Source organism: Chroicocephalus ridibundus, chromosome 11 (genome assembly GCF_963924245.1).
Source record: "Chroicocephalus ridibundus chromosome 11, bChrRid1.1, whole genome shotgun sequence".
NCBI lineage: Eukaryota > Metazoa > Chordata > Aves > Charadriiformes > Laridae > Chroicocephalus > Chroicocephalus ridibundus.
This window is the reverse complement of record NC_086294.1, coordinates 13,151,711-13,172,178: the sequence shown is the minus strand read 5'-3', so window position 1 is coordinate 13,172,178 and position 20,468 is coordinate 13,151,711. Positions and strand designations below refer to the sequence as shown.

The 20,468-nt window shown below is 46.0% G+C and overlaps 2 protein-coding genes across 6 annotated transcripts; one reads left to right on the top strand and one right to left on the bottom strand.

Moving 5' to 3' along the window:
• The first annotated feature begins 146 nt into the window (after positions 1 to 146).
• On the top strand, positions 147 to 10,152 carry RNF14 (ring finger protein 14). 5 transcript variants are annotated; one of them, XM_063348796.1, is made up of 9 exons: positions 147 to 265; positions 1,298 to 1,501; positions 2,042 to 2,222; positions 2,769 to 2,926; positions 3,285 to 3,812; positions 4,429 to 4,657; positions 5,476 to 5,648; positions 6,234 to 6,364; positions 7,094 to 10,152. In XM_063348796.1, the coding sequence occupies exons 3-9, from the start codon at positions 2,069 to 2,071 to the stop codon at positions 7,149 to 7,151; spliced, it is 1,431 nt and encodes a 476-aa protein (XP_063204866.1). In that variant the 5' UTR covers positions 147 to 265; positions 1,298 to 1,501; positions 2,042 to 2,068; the 3' UTR covers positions 7,152 to 10,152. The 5 variants fall into 5 exon arrangements, with proteins under 5 accessions (XP_063204866.1, XP_063204869.1, XP_063204867.1 ...); XM_063348799.1 differs by having other exon boundaries at positions 191 to 423; positions 2,079 to 2,215; XM_063348797.1 differs by having other exon boundaries at positions 191 to 423; positions 2,060 to 2,222.
• Positions 10,153 to 10,159: 7 nt separating this feature from the next.
• Positions 10,160 to 14,850, bottom strand: GNPDA1 (glucosamine-6-phosphate deaminase 1). Its single transcript, XM_063348800.1, has 6 exons — positions 14,718 to 14,850; positions 14,539 to 14,640; positions 13,353 to 13,535; positions 12,532 to 12,716; positions 11,703 to 11,877; positions 10,160 to 11,426 (listed from the first exon to the last, which is right to left on the bottom strand). Exons 1-6 carry the CDS (start codon positions 14,839 to 14,841, stop codon positions 11,329 to 11,331), a joined length of 867 nt encoding a protein of 288 aa, XP_063204870.1. The 5' UTR covers positions 14,842 to 14,850; the 3' UTR covers positions 10,160 to 11,328.
• Between the last annotated feature and the right edge of the window lie 5,618 nt (positions 14,851 to 20,468).

The window sequence follows — 20,468 nt, the reverse complement described above, 5'->3', positions numbered from 1 at the left end:
GCGCTAATAAACACCCGCTGATAGGGCTGCTGAGGGAAGGGCGGAGGGGCGCCGGGGCCGGGCCGGGCCGGGCCGGGCCGAGCTGGGGCCGGGCCCTGCGGTTGTTCCTCCCGGTCGCCGGCGGCGCTGCGGGGCCGAAGCCGGGCCGTGCCTGCGCCCGGCTGCCCTGCGCTTCCGCTCCCTTCCCTTCACCACCTCCGTGGTGCCGTGAGGGGCCGGGCCCTGCCTCGCCGTTCCTGGCCCCGCGCTGCTCCCCGCGGCTGAGGTAACGGTGAGGCCGGGCGGAGGAGGAGCGGGCCCTACTGTGCCGCAGGCCTGGGGAGCGGCCGGTGCGGCCCGGGCCTCCCTCCGCCCCGGCGGGATGGGGGGTGCGGGGCTGCTGGTGCTGCCCGGAGCTTCAGGAGAGCTGCCGGCACGGCTTAGGTGGTGTGCTGGGGCCGGGACGGTGCTGCGAGGGCTGGAGCCCCTGTGCTGTGAGGACAGGCTGAGAGAGTTGGAGGGGTTCAGCCTGGAGAAGAGAAGGCTCCGGGGAGACCTTGGAGCCCCTTCCAGTCCCTCAAGGGGCTCCAGGAGAGCTGGGGAGGGACTCTGGATCAGGGAGGGGAGCCATGGGAGGAGGGGGAACGGTTTTACACTGAAAGAGGGGAGATTCAGATATTAGGAAGAAATTCTTGGTGAGCCCCTGGCCCAGGTTGCCCAGAGAAGCTGTGGCTGCCCCATCCCTGGAGGGGTTCAAGGCCAGGTTGGACGGGGCTTGGAGCAACCTGGTGTGGTGGGAGGTGTCCCTGCCCAGGGCAGGGGGTGGCACTGGGTGGGCTTTAAGGTCCCTTCCAACCCAAACCATTCTGTGATTCTAGGAAAAGATGGGAATGGTTAAAACTGAAATAACAGTTGTACAGCTGCTTGTGTCAGGGAGCTTGACCTGAAAACTCACCTTTTCCTTTAATTTTTCCACTGCTCCCCATATATTTTTTTGGTTATGTTTCTTCTTCCCCGTGCTACTGGTTTGGAAGGGCTGCCTCTTCTTTGCTGTTCACCAGTGAATAATCTCCCTGAATAGTTTGGGGGGAAGCAGCAGGGTGAGATTTCAGCCCTTATCAGGCTCCCGATAACAGGTAACAGAACTGCAGTGTTCACAGCTTACACACATAAATAAGTTACTGCTATAAGAGCTGTAAAGAGATTATTCTGAATTACTGAGCATGTCTGGTCAAACGAAACATCAGTTACTGTTCGTAACAAAATTGGTGAGAGGACTTTAATCCCTCTGAGCATTTGTTTGTTTATTTGTCTACAGGCACCTCAGGAGTACCGGTGCCATAACCATATGCACTTCCATGACAAAAGTCAACATTTTTCATGGCGTATGTGAGGAAAATTTTATGACCTCTGGTTCTCCCAGGGGAATGATCAGGGGCTCTGCTCTGGCCCTCCTAACGTGGCTGTCCCTGGTCAGCACCAGAACCTACAGCTTTGCCGCTGCGCAGTTGTGAATAAAAAGGTAATCCATTAAATGTAGCTTTATTGCCCCAAATCTAGAACTGAAATGGTATAGGAGTGCATCTGCAAGATGCTTGTGTAGGATTTGAAGCTGCTTATTGATACCTTCAATAACTTTAGTCATAAATGTGGCTGTTTGCTTGTTTGTTTTGGAACACTGGACGAGAGATACTGTTACTAATTCCTTTTTCTTGGTTTTTTTTGGGGGGGGTGGTGGTGGTGGTGTCTGTTTTCCCTTTCAAAATTATTGAAATGTCCCTGTGTCGCTTTTGCTATTGGTGTGTTTCACTAGTTTTTCCCCCTCACAGCAGTCTTTAGTTACTAACACTTACGACAGATTGCTTTTTGACTTTTCAATGTTCTGTTAAGGTGTTTGTTTTATTTTATAAAGCTATCAATATTTTTTCAACCTGTAAAAAATCTTAATTACATTTTACGTCATTATGTATCAGATACTTGGGTTTCTAAATCTTACAGTACTATAAAATAGGTACCCCAAATAAATAATTTGAATAGTGCGTTAATTCAGTTGATCTTGCAGAGTGGTGTTACTCCACAGAAAATTTAAATGTCTTCAGAAGACAAAGAAGCTCAGGAGGATGAGCTGCTGGCTTTGGCGAGTATTTATGATGAAGATGAGTTTAAGAGAGCCGAGTCAGCCCAAGGAGGAGAAACAAGAATTTGTCTGGAGTTGCCCCAAAACTTCAAAATTTTTGTGAGTGGTGAGTTGAGATGTCTTGTTTTATCCCAAAATTAGTTTTTAACAAGCTAATTATCTGGTACATGCTCAGATGGTTGCTGCTTTAGCGACCTGTAGAGCACTGACCGGAGAAAGCCACGACTGACCCGATACTGTGCTTGTGGTATTGGTGGGGTTTATGTCCGAATGGGTGATTTCATCCTCATAACTTCTTTAGTGACCTTTAAAATTAGAGATGAGTAATAGTATTTCTTTAGAATAATTAAGTTCTGTTGGTTTGGGTTTTGTTGTTGGTTTTTTTTTTCCCCTTGAGGGTACGTCTTTCCAGGTTCTTGGTTTGCGTAGGGTCTGATATTTCACAGTACCGGTGTTTAGTGATTTAACCATATATGTACAACCCCATGAAATTCTACTGCACTGAGAAGTTCTGTTATTTAGGGTTGAATAAATGATTTTAAACCCAGAAATTTATCAAATGAAAAGAGAGATATTGGGTGCTGTCATAAACAGTTACGGTTCATTAGTTTTCATTTTCTTGTTATTTCTCAAACTCTCTCAATTCTCTTAGATTCAGGCAATTCCACAGAAAGCCTCCAGAACAGCGGGTTTGAATACACCGTGTGCTTTCTGCCTCCCCTCGTGCTGAATTTTGAACTCCCGCCAGACTACCCCTCAACTTCCCCGCCACTCTTTACCCTCAGTGGCAAATGGCTCTCCCGGGCCCAGGTTTGCAACACAGTTTTAACGTTTTAACAGAGCTTTTGTGATCAGGAGTAAGTTCATAATTTACAGTGCTCTTTTGGGTGGATGTTAATATAGTAGATGAAAGTAAAATTAAGACATAAGCAGTTACATTGCCCTTTCAGTTGGCTCTTCTTTTGTTTCCTACGTGTTTGTATTTGGTCACCATTCTGAGGAATAAAAGCTTGCATCTATGAGCATTATTTTTATATGTATTTTATGTATCTATAAAAACTCCACAATCTGAAATCTAAATAAGCATTAAGGAGGACCGTGGCAGAGGAAAACAGTAACGAGTTGTCAGAACATACTGAAATCTGTAATTGTATTTTTTTTTTTCCAGCTCAGTGCTCTTTGCAAACACTTAGACAACGTATGGGAAGAGAATCGAGGCTGTGTGGTCTTATTTGCCTGGATGCAGTTTCTGAAGGAAGAAACACTGAGTTACTTGAATATTTCCTCCCCCTATGAGCTAAAAATGTGCCATCAAGGGAGTGGGCAGAGCAGGACACCTTTGGTCCCTCTTGCTGCCGAGAAGGATTGTGGTGGTGCAGCGGGCTCTGCAGCAGCTGAAGAAGAAATCATCGATGCAAGAGCTGTACGGGATGTGGAGTCGTTGTCGAGTCTGATTAGGGAAATCTTGGACTTTGATCAGGCTCAGAGGAGGAAGAGCTTTAACAGTAAGATGTACTTGTGCAATATCTGCTTCTGTGAGAAGCTGGGCAGTGAATGTATGTACTTCACCGAGTGCAGCCATGTGTACTGCAAAGCATGCCTGAAGGACTACTTTGAAATTCAGATCAGGGATGGGCAGGTCCATTGTCTCAACTGTCCAGAACCGAAGTGTTCTTCTGTTGCTACTCCTGGCCAGGTAATAGAAGTGTGCAAGCACTGACAGTAGAGTTGTGCTAACTTACCAATAGTTACAGAAGACAAGGTGTGGCTTTTCATGGTGAGCATTGGGAATAGACCCGGGGCAGTTTTTTCCCATACTCTGAGCCACACAGAGGCATCAGTGTTGGCAAAATGCCAAAAATTTCTTCCCTGAAAGGGTTGTCAAGCATTGGAACAGGCTGCCCAGGGAAGTGATGGAATTACCATCCCTGGAGGCATTTAAAAGCCGGGCAAACGTGGTGCTGAGGGACATGGGTTAGTGGTGGACTTGGCAGTGTTGGGTTGATGGTTGGACTTGATGATCTTAAAGGTCCCTTCCAACCTAGTTGATTCTATACTTTGCCCACTCTATTGGTACTGGCATTTGTCAGAGACCTGAATTAATGTCCCATTGCATTTGACACCACATGCTTTTCATTTGATTATTTAACTGTTATTAAAATAGCATTCTAGGAGTAATTTCTTGACATATTGGAGAATATAAAGTGGATTCATCGCAGTTGTAGATACTTTTTCATTGATACTGTTTTTTTGCTGAAGCTGGCAGGCTCAGAATTTCAGATGCACGTAATCTATCTTTGATCTTTGTTTAGGTTAAGGAGTTGGTTGGAGAGCAGCTGTTTGCACGCTATGACCGCCTGCTTCTGCAGTCCAGCTTGGACCTGATGGCGGATGTGGTGTATTGCCCTCGCCCGGGCTGTCAGACGCCCGTCATGCAAGAACCAGGTTGCACCATGGGCATATGTTCCTGTTGTAACTACGCTTTTTGTACTCTCTGTAAAATGACTTACCATGGGGTCTCTCCGTGCAAAGTTACTGCTGGTGAGTTGTTGTATTTCAGAAATGGATCAAGAAACCATTAAGTCTTGTGTGAAAAAGACCGAAAATCAGAAATTAGGCAAGGAAACTCATCAACGTGTGAGTTTTCTAAAAGATCAGACAGGTTCATTTGGAGTAGGTCTGTTGCTGGCAATTAAAAAGTATTCGTTTGGTGACAGTTTGCAGCTCAGAAAGTCCCTAAACTGCTGATTGCCAAATTCTGAGAGACCATAACAGGGGAAGAATAATTTTATTTATGTGCCTTTTTTTTTTTTTTTTTTTCACCCTTTCCTGTGAGTCTGCTACTTTTTGTCGTCAGGGTTGATGTTGGAATCAGGCAGATGTTTCTCTATCTGTTTGGCCTCAAAATCATGTGACAAAGTTTTATTAAATGTGTGTTCAGAAAAAATATTTCCATTTTTGAGTTTGTTTTACATTGTAGATTTGTTGTAATTCCATTGTCTGGTCTCTTTTATCATGAAACAGTGCAAAACCGTTGAATTTTGAGGTAGAGGGGTTTTAATATTCTCATCTTCTTCTTAGATATTCTAATGTTTTACTTGCTTTTCAATTAACGATGTTAGTTTCCTTTGAGAGTACTTTATGCTGCTGTTCAAGGTCAGGCTGGACGGGGCTCTGAGCAACCTGATCTACTTGAAGATGTCCCTGCTCGTGGCAGGGGGTGGGACTAGATGGCCTTTAAAGGTCCCCTCCAACCCAAACTATTCTATGATTAGCTGGACTTCTTTATATATTACAAAAGTGGGGGTTTCTTTGTTTCTTTTTGGTTTTGTTTTGAGTTTTTTTGTTTTATTCCCCAGAGAAATTAATGGATTTGCGAAATGAATATTTAGAAGCAGACGAGGCAACTAAACGATTTTTGGAACAACGCTACGGCAAACGAGTGATTCAGAAAGCTCTTGAGGAGATGGAGAGTAAAGAATGGCTAGAAAAGAACTCCAAGTCTTGTCCTTGCTGTGGCACTCACATAGAGGTGAGCACGGAGGGGAAAAGCTGGAGAATCATAGGAACCCATAACAGAAACTAACATAAATTGTGGAGTCGGTTCTGTATTTAGGCTGGAACAGAGATTTATTTAAAGCCTCCAAGTTCACCAGGGAAGGTAAATTTCTAGGAAATGGTAAGAGAACTTTCCATTCCTGTCTGCGTTGTATAGAAAAGGAGGTGATGGTTCTGGAGCTCAGGGACTTGAGTAAATACAGCAGCTGGGTGTTGTTCAGCCTCCAGTACTAAAAAGATCCAGGTTGAATACGGATCCATATGAATCCCTTTGTTTTCCATGTGTTTCAGGCTGCCGCTGTTTCAAACTACAGCCAGTAAATAGAACTAGCTTCAGAAAAATACTGATTTCCATTATTGTTAGTATTATAACCAATCTACAGTTCTGTGATTCTAGTTCCTAATTCTCCTGAACAGTGAAAAAATATGAGAGTTATGATAGAGTCGGGGTAAAATGTATTCATTAGTTGATGTGGTTTTGAGGACTGTTCTCATACAGAGACAGGCCTGAAGACTGACACGGTGAGATTTTCTTACTGCTGTTTCTTTCCCCTGCCAGAAACTAGATGGCTGTAACAAAATGACGTGTACTGGCTGCATGCAGTATTTCTGCTGGCTCTGCATGGGTTCTCTGTCGAGGATGAACCCATACAGACACTTCAATGATCCATCTTCCCCGTGCTTTAATAGGTCAGTATTTACAAGTATTTCTTCTAGTGCCATATGACTTGTTGTATTTTTTCTTACAGTCTCTCCCAGATTATTGTTACCTGGAAATTTGTAGCTATACAGTTTAAGACACAGTTTTCTTCTCTCAAATATTTACACTTAGAAGGACCTGACACTAACAATAAAAAAATCAGGAGTGATTTGGGATATGGTTTTGCTTTTTAAGAACTTTTGTTTTAAAATTCTGGAGAAGTCTTCTAGGCCTGTTCCTGATGCTTTACTTGCTGCCTCTGACAGAGAGGCAGAGCCTGTAGTGAAATGTTTCCTTGCAGATGCTCAGGTATGTGATAGTGCAACACAAGGCTTTGGGCAAGAAAGCGGCTTCTAAAAAGCTGCAGTCTTGGGAGCAGGCAGGCTTGGCTGCTGGTTATATACTGCCTAAAGAGCAGGTAAGAATGGCAGCATGCTAGCTAACTTCACTATGCTTTGGATTATTAATATTTTCAGGGATTTCTTGAGACATCACGTTTGTAAGGTACTGTACAACCTTCTGTTATGCTATAGTAGTGCAGAGCGGCTTATTTTAATAACCTGCAGTTTGAAGAGTGCAGTATGAGTGGTTTATGATACTGAAAAATATTGTGAAACTTGCTGCCTTTGGGTTTTTTTGTCACATTTAGACTGATATTTTTTTTGGTACATATTTTACATATTTGTACATCCTGATGTAAATTCTTGGCTGTCTTGCAGATTGTTTCAAGCCATGCATATTGATGGTGAGTTCTGGGAAGCTGAAGATGAAGACTAGTAGCTTTCTCTAGCAACAAAAGCTGGACAAGCCAGAGACAGATGCTTTCCATTTTTGTGTCAAGTTTGTTTGCTTTTCACTTCCATTATGTGATAGAAAAATGGTAACTACCTTGCACTGCAGGATACTCACACTTCAGAGGCTGTTGCCAAAACCAAAGGAGACCATTTTACCCATCCTGGGGTCAGGATCACCATTGAAGGCCCTAAATATCATATCCATTGCTGAAGACACATACAACTGGTCAGAAGTTGGACAAGTACTGGAAAAAAACGTAAACTAAGAGGTGCCCCTTTTTCAAAAGCAAACAAACAAAACTGAAGCCCTAAATCATAGAAATATTTGGGGGTCTCCTTGAGGGAGACCGACTGTTTGAGGATCTTGGTGCGTATCCGTTGTGGGTTCTAGGGTGGTGGTGTTACAGCTGTACTGCTCTTTCTGGAGCTGTTTAGCAATGCTACTTGGACGGGGGAAGTTTTCTGATACAATACAGAAAATTTCTTCTCTATTCAGCAACTGAGCCTGTTGCTTCTATAGCATTTCCTGACCTGTTTCTCTGAAAAACAGCTCGTTGCTGTGTTGGTGCTTTCTAATGATGGTAAAGTTGATTAGCCCCCTTTGTACTGGCTGTAATGCCTGGGCCTCTGCATTACTGAATGCTGTGGCAGAAAATGACCAACAGCTGTTTGGAGACATTTGAATCAGTTTGGTGACTCATCTCACTCAGTGTTGCTGTTGTCTTAACTCACATGGCCTCTCTGTATTTTGACTGAGCGTGTGGCCACTGAGAGGATGAAAAGTATCAGTCAGATATTGAAACGCATTTTGTGGATACGTAGTTGAGATTAACTTGAATTGAAGATGTTGAAAATTACCTTGTCTTCTCAGATGGTGAAGTAATTTATTTTTTACTAACTCTTCATATGAGAAATTTGATGAGTTGATATTTCCTTCTGGACTACCTTATTTCCACTGTTCTTGCACTTCAAATTATTTCAAAACCCTAAAAGCTCAGTAAGTAGTTTTGTGAGCATGAAGGTAATTACTGGAAGGAACCACTAATTTTTTAGAAGTTTTTCCACTTGCAGAAGGGTCTAAAAATTTATTTTGAAATTAAAACTGCATGTGCTGTGTTCAAAACAAAAAGCAGGGTCCAGACGGATAGCTCAGGAGCTGGAAGACTCTTTGGAAACTCAAGGTGAACACCTCTCAGTGAGTTTTGGCTGATAGTAAATAAATTTATACTCGGATATCTGGCCAAAATGAGTGCTGATCTAGTTCCTTTCACAGATGATGAAAGTCTGTACTATTGGAATGGGCAGTGATTAAAACGATGGTAAAAGCGGATGTCTTGGTTTAGGCTATAGGACAGCATGTAGGGAAAGTTTATGTTGTGTATGGTTTAAATTGTATTTCCTGCACCTTTCACATGCACTAAATTCACTTTAAGACAGTAAACATAGTTGTCTCCCCGTTTGTCTTCATTATGGCATGTACATGGCAGCGCAGGTCTGTGTTTGGGTGGTAATGGCCTCTAGTACTCGTGTGCCACGGGGCTGAGGTGCTCACAGGCATCTGTGGAGTGACAGAGACCAGCCCTGGGCTTGCACAAAGCTCTCGAGCGGAGCTGGCCCAGGACCTGTTCTGCTGGTGGAAGTCTGGATGTTCACATATGCAAAGTGTCCTCATACTCAAAACCCCGTGGTTTTCCCTGGGAGATGCAAGCCCCTACTTGATGCACAGTGGCTACGGTGACACTAGTGTGGGACACTGCTGTGGATACAGCCAGTTTTTGGCTGCCATCCTCATGCTAGTTTCCACTCTGGCCACAATTTTTTTTTAACTACAGGCAGAGTCCAAAAGCTGCCTGCTTTTGGAAGGGGCTTTCCTCCCACTAAGCTGCATATGTGGGCAGATGGGGAATGTTTGTGATGAGGACAAGCACGTGCTTAACCCCCATTTTCCTGCCTGGATGGAGGAGATGGCATTGAAGCTCTCAAACCTACAGGAGGCTGGGCAAGTCCCTTCCGCCAGGACAGAGGTGGCCAAGTGCAGGGCCTGGATGCCAAAGGGAATGTTGGGATGAAAAGCCATGGCAGGGGACAGCTGCCAGAGCACAAGCGTTATGGTGAAGTATTTGAAGATGTTACAATGAACTACCTCTGCTTTCAAGAACTTTGTGTGGAGAGAGGAGGAATGGTGATGTAGTCACCACCGTGTCTGAATTCTGGGCACTTGGGGACCCCTGGGCTGGAGCTCCCATATCCTGCAGTGAGGCAGAGGAGGACAGACCCTCTGAGGAGAGGACAAGGAGGTGACTACAGCTGTAGGACAATCAGCTGGTGTTGCAAAGGTGGGACAGCTAAAACCAGAACCTGTCTCCACTGACAGCAAGGCAGGCAACTCAAGTAACGTGATGCAGAGTTTCTTTCTCAGTTGTTTTTTCCTCTTGTAGACCTCCTCTCACTCGCTCCCGCTCTGTGCATGCACAGAATGTTAGGTTATTTGCAGACATTTTGTGGTAAAAGGTAGAGAACTGATCTCCTTTTTCCTTTAAAGATCCCTTTGTGTTCTACAAAACGGCTGCTGCCTGGCAGGACAGAACAGCAACAAGTGTTTTGTGGAAACCTGCCGGCAATTACTGGACGAGGGAGGAAGCTCTTGAGGTCGAGCACAGCAGTAGCTATTTTCTACCAAACTGCTTTCAATACAGCTTTGGTTCTAAGTGACAGAAATCTTGTGCAAATAACAGTTTCTTCCTCATGCTTTGAAGGTTTTGTTGTTCTGTTCAAAGATGGTATTACAAGTCCCGTTCAGCCTCATAAACTGGTCCATGTTTCACTACTACAATGGGGACTGTGCACCACATACAGACAATATGACCATTTAGAAAAAATTAAGACATTTACTGTAGGAAGTTACAGTACAGATCAACAGCTTAGAAGATTTCTGCATAAAGAAAATAAATCCTACTCAGTTTGTCTTGCCCTTCATTGGATAGGAAGCCTAGGAATCAAGATGCAGAATTGGTGGCGTCTTGCCAGTGCAGGCTGTTGTCCACCTGAGGTCAGAGGGAACAGCATGTTTCTTATTTGGCATTTCCTTGTAGCAATGTAAAGCATGGGAAGGAGGGAGAGAGAACTGATGGCTCCAGGCTCCGCACTGACACAGATAACGGAGTGCTGAGCAGCACAGAGAGAAGCCATTTATGCTTAATCTGAAAAAATCTACGCTCCTGCAGTACATCGTAAAGCACCAGGGCATATAAAATCATACCCTGAAACTGAACATGTAAGACTTCTTGCGTGACAACAAATAAAATCTTATAGATGTGCAAACTAACCATTAACTGCATTGCATTGTTAACGCAGCACTGATGAATGCTGTCTGTACCCTCGCTTTTGCCAAGATGGTCTCAAGTCCCACATCTGGCTGGAAGTAGGACTCAACCAGGGCTTACCCAGTCAGGTCTTTAAAACCTCTTGAGGACAGAGTCTGCACAACCTCATTGGGCAACCTGCCCCACGGCTTGCCTGTCCTCTGGGGTAGGGCTTTTCCTTAGATCCAGTCTGAGCATCTTGTCTTAACTCAAGCCCCATTGTCTCTTCTCATCTTCCTACCACACACACTGCCCAGGAGAGCCTGGCTTCATCTTCCTGATGACCTCCTCGTAGTGGTGAAACATGCTGCCATTGGGTCATGCTGAAGCTTTCTCTTCTCCAGGCTGAACAAGCTCAGCTCCCATTTTAAATGACTGTAACGTAAGTGTTTTGTGGAAGGGGAATGACGCAAGGTACTTGTCCTAATTGCAAGGAATACATCCCAAAGTGATTACCCATTTGGTTTCTGCAGCATTGTACTTTCACATATCTTCACGCTTAAGTTTTGGGGCCTTCAGTCCTCATTACAGTTGCTTCATAGATTCAACTACTTGCTCTCCATTGACTTTGTCTTTAGAGAGTAAGTTAGTGGCAGAAGTTTGTGGAATTGCAGTATACTGGATCCCATCCTCATTTGGTTAATTAAGGCAGGTGTTTGGCATCTTTTTAATAATAAGAAGCAAGCACATAATCATTTTGCTAATTTAAGAACAAATATGAGTTTCTGCAGCAATTCCCTTTCTTCACAGCTGGTTTTCAACAGAAAAGCTGGTTCAGCACCACTCTGAACAGCGAGATTAATCGCTGTATGGCTTCTTAGACTGGCTTCTTTCTGCTTCTGTCTCCTTCATGCTGTGTAAGGGTTCCACAAGCTTGTTGTGAACCAGCATTAAACCTGATATAGAAAGTAAAAAGATGACAATAAAGCAAAATTGTCATTCATTGGTTGCTAATGAAATTAGGCATTACTAGAGTCCTTGTTCCTTTGCTCCCATGCCCACACAGTTAAGCATTCCCTTTGCACTTTTATTCTCACTGTACATGTCAGCTCATAGATTTAAGGAATGTACTCCTTTGGGAGTTGATGAAATAGAAACGTCTAAAGCAAAGCATGGCTTGTGACATTTAAAAAACTAAGTACAACAGCTGCTTGGCCTGGTCGAACACTCACCTTTAAAGTATTTCACTGTCTTCACTTTGAGTTCCAGCGTGGCATCCTCATCGCACACAAACACAGTGTTGGGGTGTTGCTGGAAAGCAGACACTGTCCACATGTGGTTGACACCTTCCTCAATGGCTTTGTACAAAGCAAAGGCTTTGTGGGCTCCTGTGATAAGAATCATCACCTGGACTCAGAGACACAGAGGATGGCAGTTAGGGTTGCGAAGACGAATTCAGAGAGAGCACACACCCACACCCTGCTGAACTAAGAGCTGCCGCGGTCCCTAACAGGGACCTCCCCAGAGGCACTTCACCATATCACAATTCTGTTTACTCTGTCTTCGTTTTATTTGTCAATTCAATCATAGCCTAGTAAGTCATTGTAATCATTTCGATCCTTTGAGCTCCCCTGTTAGGCACCTATATGCTGAGACTTAACAAGATTAAATCAAGGTGTAGACTCAATTAAAAGCTATCCCATACAGTTGTCATGATCTGCTGGTGTAACATCAAGTCAACCAGTGATTCTTGCAGTTATTTCCCCAAGTGAGATTCTTAACCAAAGACATCCTCCCAAGCCTTTCTAGCTCCCTGTGGATCACAGCTGTACTGCAGGGTTACACGAACGTAAGCATTAGTAGAGCAAAAATGGAATATGGAGCAAGAGCTTTTCCAGAGTGTTGCAGGACGCAAGAGAAGAGGAGGGTCAGGTATTCAGCAGCCAGTGGCAGGAAAAGCAGAAGCTGGCCTACGCCAGCAGGGTGCAATGTGGCTCCAAGACTGGATAATCTCTAGTCGCTCCAGGAAGCCCTGTCTGAAGTCACTGCTCTTCTCCTAACCTCTCTGGCATCCATGACAGTGCCTACTCCAACCGTCAAAGCCATAGTGGGGACTTTGGAGAGGTCACCATCAAAGAACCTGGCATTAGCCAATATAGTGTCCATAGCCAAGGTCTTCACGCGTGTCCTGGATACCAAACTCGATCCAGGCTCGTTGAAGGCAATGTGACCATCTGGGCCAATACCTGTGACAGAGAGGGTTTGAGAGGTAGGTCAGTGGCTGTAATGGCTACTGTAGGAAGCAGAGCCAGCAGCACTCCTATTAGAAGGACACTCAATGCTTCAGGAATAGATACAAATCTGAGAAAAACACTTGCAATTTTTCTGCTCCAGCTTAAATTTGCTTGCGGTAGGAATGATAGCAACCCCCCCCCCCCGAAGGCAACAAAGACTCTTCCCTAATTGTGCTGGGACAAGAAGTAGATGTCAGAATCTTAAGGCAAGCTGATGGGAAAAGCTTGCGTTGAGCTCCTGTTGTCTCAGAGCACTCTGACTACTCCTAGCAGTTTCCTGTTAGCACTGGCATCCGTAATACATTTTGTATTTGGTACAATTCTAGCCCTGCCTGCCTCTCCTCCTAATCGTTTCCTGAACAATTCACTTACTGGATTCAAATACTTAAAACTGGGGGAGCGGTACATTGGAAGACAAGGCTGCCAGCACACGAGTGCCCAGGGCAATGGAGTATGGGGTGACTTTCACTGCAAATCCACTGCACTGCACTGAAAATGAACTCTCCTGACAATAAATGAGACAGCTGGTGGAGGAAAGGCAGTGCTTCCTGCCAGTGTTGAGAGACCAATAGCCCTTCAGGTTTTCACCTCCAACAAAGAGTTCAATTCCTCCAGCTGCTTTGATTTTATCCTCAAACGCGTTGCACTCTGCCTGTAGATCAGGTGCATTTCCATCCAAAATGTGAACATTTTCTGGCGAGATGTCAATATGCTTAAAGAAGTTATTCCACATGAAGGAATGGTAACTTTCTGGGTGATCCCTCGGGAGACCTGGTAACAGAGCATGCACAGGAGTAAGACCAACTGAAAGAATATCACCCCTAACATAAACCACCTCTAGGCCCTTGCAGTGCCTTTGGTGAAGCACTACTTTCTCTGTCTGTCATTTGTGACTCCCTCAACTTTCATGAGTCATTTTTATTTCCCCAAATAGCAAAATAAAAATCACAATAGCTCCCATAAGGCATGTGCTCATATTAACATGCGATGGATATTCCAGAAAAGCAGGCAAACGCTACGCCTCAACTGTTACTACCTCTTCAGCATTCCTACCAGTTTGTATTAGCAAGAACAATTAAAAAACTGTGCAGAAGCTTGGGGAATAACTTACTGTGTGATTTATTTCCCCCTTGAATGCTACAAACCCACACTGGACTGCCTATTCCCTAATGCTGCTTGATAAGGATTGTTCACAGAAAAACTTCTTGGCCAGACCAAGATTAGCATTAGCAAATATTTAGCCTGTATGTTTTTCACCTTTGGAGCTTTAGGCTTGACCGCTAATCTCTCTGTACTCTGTCTTCTGAGGAGGCTATTTCATCACAGCTTCATAAACAAAATTGTCCTCTGCTATCTTAACAGGGGTGCACGTTAGCTGCCGAAGGGCATCACATCAGTCCTTGTGAGAGACCTGGAGCTAAAGTGACCTTTATAATCCCAGAGCAAAGGTGCTAGTTAATATCGCACAGTATCTCGGCTTGCCATAAGAAGAGGGATCCTTAGCTGGCCAATACCCAAGTACAGGTAAAATACAGCAGTGCGTGTAATACCAGGCAACACCCAATACCCTTAAACATGTCTTATATAGGTTTTCAAATTGTCCCCGTTAACAAATTTTATCCTTCCTACCTTGAATCTTTTGCAGGTGGGATTTTCTCCCCACATTAGTGAGACAGTGGGGCTGCAGGACCGGGGGCCCACCAGCCTCCGTGACCGGACTGTGCCGATGGACAGTACACGGCCACACCAGCAACGAGAGCCCAACAGCACTCACCCACGTACTCGTCCATGTTGAAGGTTTTCACGTACTTGAAGGAGAGGTCCCCGTTCCGGCAGTACTCCACCAGCTTCTTGTAGCAGCCCAGCGGCGTGCTGCCTGTGGGGGAGCCGCCGCCTCAGGCTAGGCCAGGCCAGGCCGGGTCCCCCCGGCCCCCCCCCGGCCCCGGTACCTACCTGTGGGCAGCCCCAGCGTGAAAAACCGCCCGGGACCAGGCCCGAAGTGGACGATGCGGTTGCGGATGTACTTGGCGGCCCACTCGCTGGCCTGCGCGTACGTCTCCAGGATGACGAGCTTCATGGCGGGGGCCGAGCTGAAGGGAGCGCCGCTACGCCGCCATCTTACCGCCGCCCCGATCACCTACCTACCTGCCTGCCCGTCCGCCCGCCGCCGCTTCCCGCCCCGGGAGCCCCTCAGCCGCCCGGGCCGGCCTCCGCGCCCGCCCCGCCGGTGGGCGGTGAGCGCCGGGCCCGGCCCCTCACGGCGAGAGGAGGTGTCCCGGCCCCGCCATGCCCGGTCCCGCCGGGATCGCAGGTCAGCGTTCAGGGTTAGAATGCAAATAAGCGGTTAATTACACCCAGTAACGAAGTGGTTGGGCTGCTAACAGCCGTTCACATAATCGAAGGACCGCTGTCCCTAAATCAGGGTTCTTCAAGCCAGCGTGCAAAAACACAACCCGCACGCTGAGTCGAGGGATTTGTCTTTATTTCGGTTCTGCAGAACGGGCGTTTGACCGCAGCCAGCGGCTCTGACGGACCGACAGCTGCAGAGGCGAGACACAGCCCGTGGGTGAGCTGCAGCCCCCATCACACATACCCACTCCAGTTAATGCTTTAAACGTTTGCGGGTGACCCCCTTAATTAGCGTGCTCATTATTTACGAGAGGATGTGCGTTTTGGTATGATAATCTCGGGCTCCTCTCGGACACACTCTTATCTCAGCTCCATTCCACAGATGATGTGTCTGTCTTGTCATCCTGCACCCAGACCAGACACTGGGAGCACCTTGTTCGCCCTCAGTAACCTCTCCAGACGGTAATCCTTCAACAATTCCGTTTCTTTGATCTAAGTTTCGGTTAATTTGTTTCTACATCTGGTCCAGGTGGATATGCAAGGACATAATTAAGTTTAATTGTTCCTACATCTAGACCAGGTGCAAAAGGCCCAATTAAGTTTTAATTTCAGGAGTTCAGATGAAGTTCAACCAAAGTTCTATTACAATTTTATACAAAGCGCTTATGTAACTTTGTAACCATATTCTTTTGACATCAGTTGTGAACACTGGAAATGTGCTTTATGCTTTTTGGGAACCAGCATTTTCCTCAAATGTGTTAAAAAGACCATTAGATCTTTAAATGTACTTATTCCTTCATGCTGCTGCTGGGGTGTCCCTGACTTGGCCCCTCGGCTGCTCTGGGCACCTGGCCATGACCCACCATCCCCAGAGTGAAGCCATCAGCCATGCCTGGGCAGGAACCAACAGCTCTCGCACTTGAAGTGTTCCATAGGGACCCGCTTCAGGGCACGTTGGGGTTGTTTGTGGGCTTCAGCTGCAGGGACAAGGAACAGACCGTGACCTGCGGATGTTTGTGCTGCTCCCAACAGCAGTGGTATCCCCAGAAAGACCCTTCTGCTCTTGCTCTGGCTGCCTTCAAGCTGTGATGGAAACGTGCCCAACCTCTCCTTGCAAAGTCTTTGTTCGTTGTTGAGATGCAAAGCTCTTACTTCAAAGTTAGACAGCTTTTTACTTCTATTAGAAGAAAGAATAATACACAAATTGCTTTGCTAGGATCCAGCTTGTGCAGTTCCTTCTTATTTTAATAATTTAAATGACCTGGCTAGACTGAGTGCGCCTGATACTACCTCATCACGGATGCTGAGAAGCCCTGGCTTGGTTTGCATTTGGGTGGGGAATGATGGGTGTGACGGGCCGTAGCCAGACTGCTGTGGTCAGACACAGGAAGAATTTTAGGCCACAGAAACTGAGTAAATTGAAAGCGCCATGTGTTTCCATCAGCAGTGGTTAGCCAGCAGGCAGGAAAGTATTTCGGTGGCTGTAGTGCTGGGTGAAGAGCTGACAGCAGCGGCATCCTCGTCTCTCCTGCAGCACAAGGCACCCGGGGCTTTGGCTCTGTGAAATGGCTTTTACACTTTTCCTGTCGGGGTCATATCGGTGTGATAGACCCATCGGTGCTGTGGACAATGGCAGAAATTACAGCGTCGGTGGGTTCATAAGCACAGGACGGAGGTGCTGAGCCTCCACTGGGATGGAGGGGCAGCGGGGACCTGGCTGAGGTCTGAACAGTCCCCGTCCTGGGGCCGCTTCAGTCTATTCCCCAGGTACTGTCGGCATGAAGGGAATCTGGTGAGTGTACCTCCTGACCTGCACACTGACGTGGGAGTCGTGGTGAAGAACACATCACTGTTACTGCAGCACACCTGCAGCTTCTGGTGTGCAAAGCCAAAACTACTGCAGGGCTCGGGTGAGAGAGTGCACCACACCAGCACCTCCATTCTGCAGATAACCCACATCGGATTGCTCAGCGTTACCATGGAAACACGGCAAGAGCTCGGGGGTTTTCTGAAAAGCAAATACTGGAAGCACAGACTGCATAGGAATTGATTGCAAGAGACACTGTGGGCTTCCCACAACGGTGAGCTGTAGGGTAACAGCCGTGTCCCTCCCTGGGGTGACTTGTGGGCTGTTGGCTTTGTCTGCCATCAGAGTGGCCTGTGGACAGCCATCACCTCATCCCCTGCCGCCTGCCTTGCCTGCTCTACTGCACTTTTCCTTATGGAGAGCTGCTGCATTTGAGGATCAGCCTTACAGAACCTACCACGCTGCTCGCACTGCCCCAGTGTCAGGATGGATTTGGTTTAAATTCAAATGCTGTGGGTCTCTGTTGCTTGCAGAAGGTCTGGCTCTCACTTTAATCTCCTGTGCAAGTGGCTTTGGCAGACACGGTGCACAAAGACGTAGGAGGCAGCCGGCAGCTCCCTGTAAAAGCAAAACATGTTTTGATGGGAGGAAAAACCTACAACGGTGCAAGAGAGCTGGGCACGTGCATCTGCTGCCACAGCTGCCCCGTTCTGCCCACATCCCGTGTATCTGCATACTTTATGCAGTCTTACGTTACTTAGGAATTGCTCCAGGGCTGGGTTATATGGGTGACTAGAATGCAGGGTATTTTTAGGTATGATAATTTATGCATGTTATTGTTTCTTCGTTTACAGCTAGCTGTTCAAATGTTGAAGAACTTCCTGGTATCTGAACAGGCTGATTTTCCTTTCTTGCAAAGACAGCAGATGGAAGGAAACAAACACTTCTCTGCAGAAGAAGCTGAAGTTTAACCACAGCATTCTAACAAGCACAGCATTTTCTTTTTCTCTGTGTTGAAGAGATTAGAGCCAACAGCGCCCAGAGACCAGGGCTTTCACTACCGGGAACTGCTTGGGAGCACTGGGATTTTTTTCCTAAAAATAGCAACAATTAAAAAATTATCTGCATAAAGGACTCTCTCTCCAAATCCTGTAATTAAAGAGTTTTTTTAATATCCACCATCTGTCACCTCTTCCTGCTCCAGCATGTTCCACTTACCTTCTCACGCCTATTTGTAAGAAAAGGAGAAACAAGATTCCACGTTGGAGAGATCTGAAGGGGAGCTGCTCTTTTCTGCAAGCCCCGCTCACTGCTTAGCTCTCTCAGCAGCACCCAAATCCCAGTTAGGAGTTTGTTGGGGTGTCACAGCAAGCTGACGCGCTCGGGCAATGCATGAACAGGCAGCTCCAGAGAGCACGCATGCCAGCCCCTTCCCGTTTTTGCAGATGAGGCTCCCATGGGAAAGCTGGCAGAGCTTCACTCTCTCCTCACCGGAGTTAAAAACTGCTAGGCTATGCAGTAAGGGGGGATTTAATCTGGATAGCAAGATTAAATTAACCATTGGTTAATCGTGATTTCTCCGGTAAGCTGAAGAAATAATGGAGTGACAAAGATCACTGGTGAAATCAGTGAGCTAGGACTCCAAAAATCAGGCTCAGACAGAATTGGCTACACTAGATTAAGGTAATTTGGAGCTCAGCTGTCTGCCTTGCCCCATTCTCAGTCAGCACAAACTTGGCTTCATCATGCAATATCTGAACCTCAGTTCTGCTGCTGAATTTCAGAAGAAGAGAAGTCCTGTTGGGAGTGTCTTCCACCGCAGTGCTGCTGCTATCTTCGTTCCCCTTCGTTACAATACCTGTGGCTTATTGGGGCGTAATTTTGTGCACCAGTAAACAAGGCACTGCTTACGAAGAGCTCAGCCTGGGCTGTAAGAGCGTGTGTGGTTGTGCTCGCTGTGTGGGTCCTCCTCGTTACGGCAGACCTGACCTGATCGAGCGGCTTTTGTTGTTACAACAGGCAGTCATGGAAAATTGCAGCTGCGTGCGTGTTCAAAGCTGCGTACAGTGATCCACGCCTGCATCTGCCGTGCCAGGGAACCTGCTATCTGCCGAGGCTGGCCAAGGTGTGGTGCAGCCTGTTTGGCCAGGGGCTGTCCTGGGGCCCCCAAGTGCTTTTAGAGGCTGTGTCAGAGCGTGTTTGACCAGGCAGCATAAAGGCAGGCACGTCCAGAGGTGTGAAGCCATGCTGCCTGTGAAACAGCTGGGGTTCATGCTTGCATAGACCAGTCATCACCAATTCGGTTTCTCTGAAGAGGCAGCAAAACCAGAACGACCCAACGAGGCCCTGAGCTGCTGCAGATACATCAGTAACATGGTTTTAAACCAACTTGAGATAAGAATAATACTGTACTCTGTCAATAAAGCTTTGAACTGGCAAAAAGCTGAAAGATGATTCAAATACAACATGGTAGTGAGTACAAAATATTAAGAAACTGAGGAGCATCGAGGTATATCGTGGTGTCTCAAAGCAAAGATAACTTCCTATCAGTAGATTGCTAGGAACAATTGACAACCATATCAAAGTTAACGTAAGAGAGACCCATCTCCTGTTTCTTGCCCTTCCTTTACATTTTCACGGCTGCAGACATCTTTCATGATGTTTTGGGGAGGAACATCTGTTAGGCAGTATTTATTAATCCTTAACAAATCTCTTCAGCCTAATTATACAACTATAATTCAGGATGTTATTCCACAGTGTGAAAACAAGACATGACACGTATGTATATTCAAACCCTGTGATTCCATTTCTTGCATATCGAGTATGTATGCCTCTAGGGGCACAGGAATACTCCTCACTTTATTATTTATAGTTGATGACAAAAAAGTTTTTTCAGTAAGAATGTAAATGTACCGACAACCAGTGAACACTACAAACAGCTACTGGGACGGAAGGAACCAAGCGGACGGCAGCAGCTCAGCTCCCAGCCATGCTGAAGCACTCAGGTTTTTGTGGGCAGCACGGTGAAGTTTCTGTTGATACCAGCAGCCTTTGGATCAGAGTTGTCATAAAGTTTCTGTCTTCCTTGAGCCCAGCATTGTGAATGGGTGCATAATCCGGCCTTTTAATGAACACTGTCACTTTTTCTTAACCCACCAGTTGCAGCCTGCTTGCATGTGATTAAGCTATTAAACTGGAGAGCTTCAGAGGTACAATCTGACCCATTAGCTCATGTGAACATTTTTTCTTTGCTTCTTTCTTAATTGTGTCATTTATCACTAAAAGATTAGAAGAACGATCTAGTTTAAATGTCCTGCTTATTTCTTATTAGTCTAGCTTTAAAATGCTCTGCCTTTGAGGTTTATTATTTAGCTTTTAAGGTTCAATATTTATTACAAAGTGTAGATTAAAAGCATTCCCTTTATTGCTCAGTCCTACACAATAATTAAAGGAACACTTGCACAGCACTAGGATTTCAGAAGACTCACAGTACTGCAATTCTGTAATACTTTCAATTACTTTCAAATACTTTCACAGTGCATCCCGTG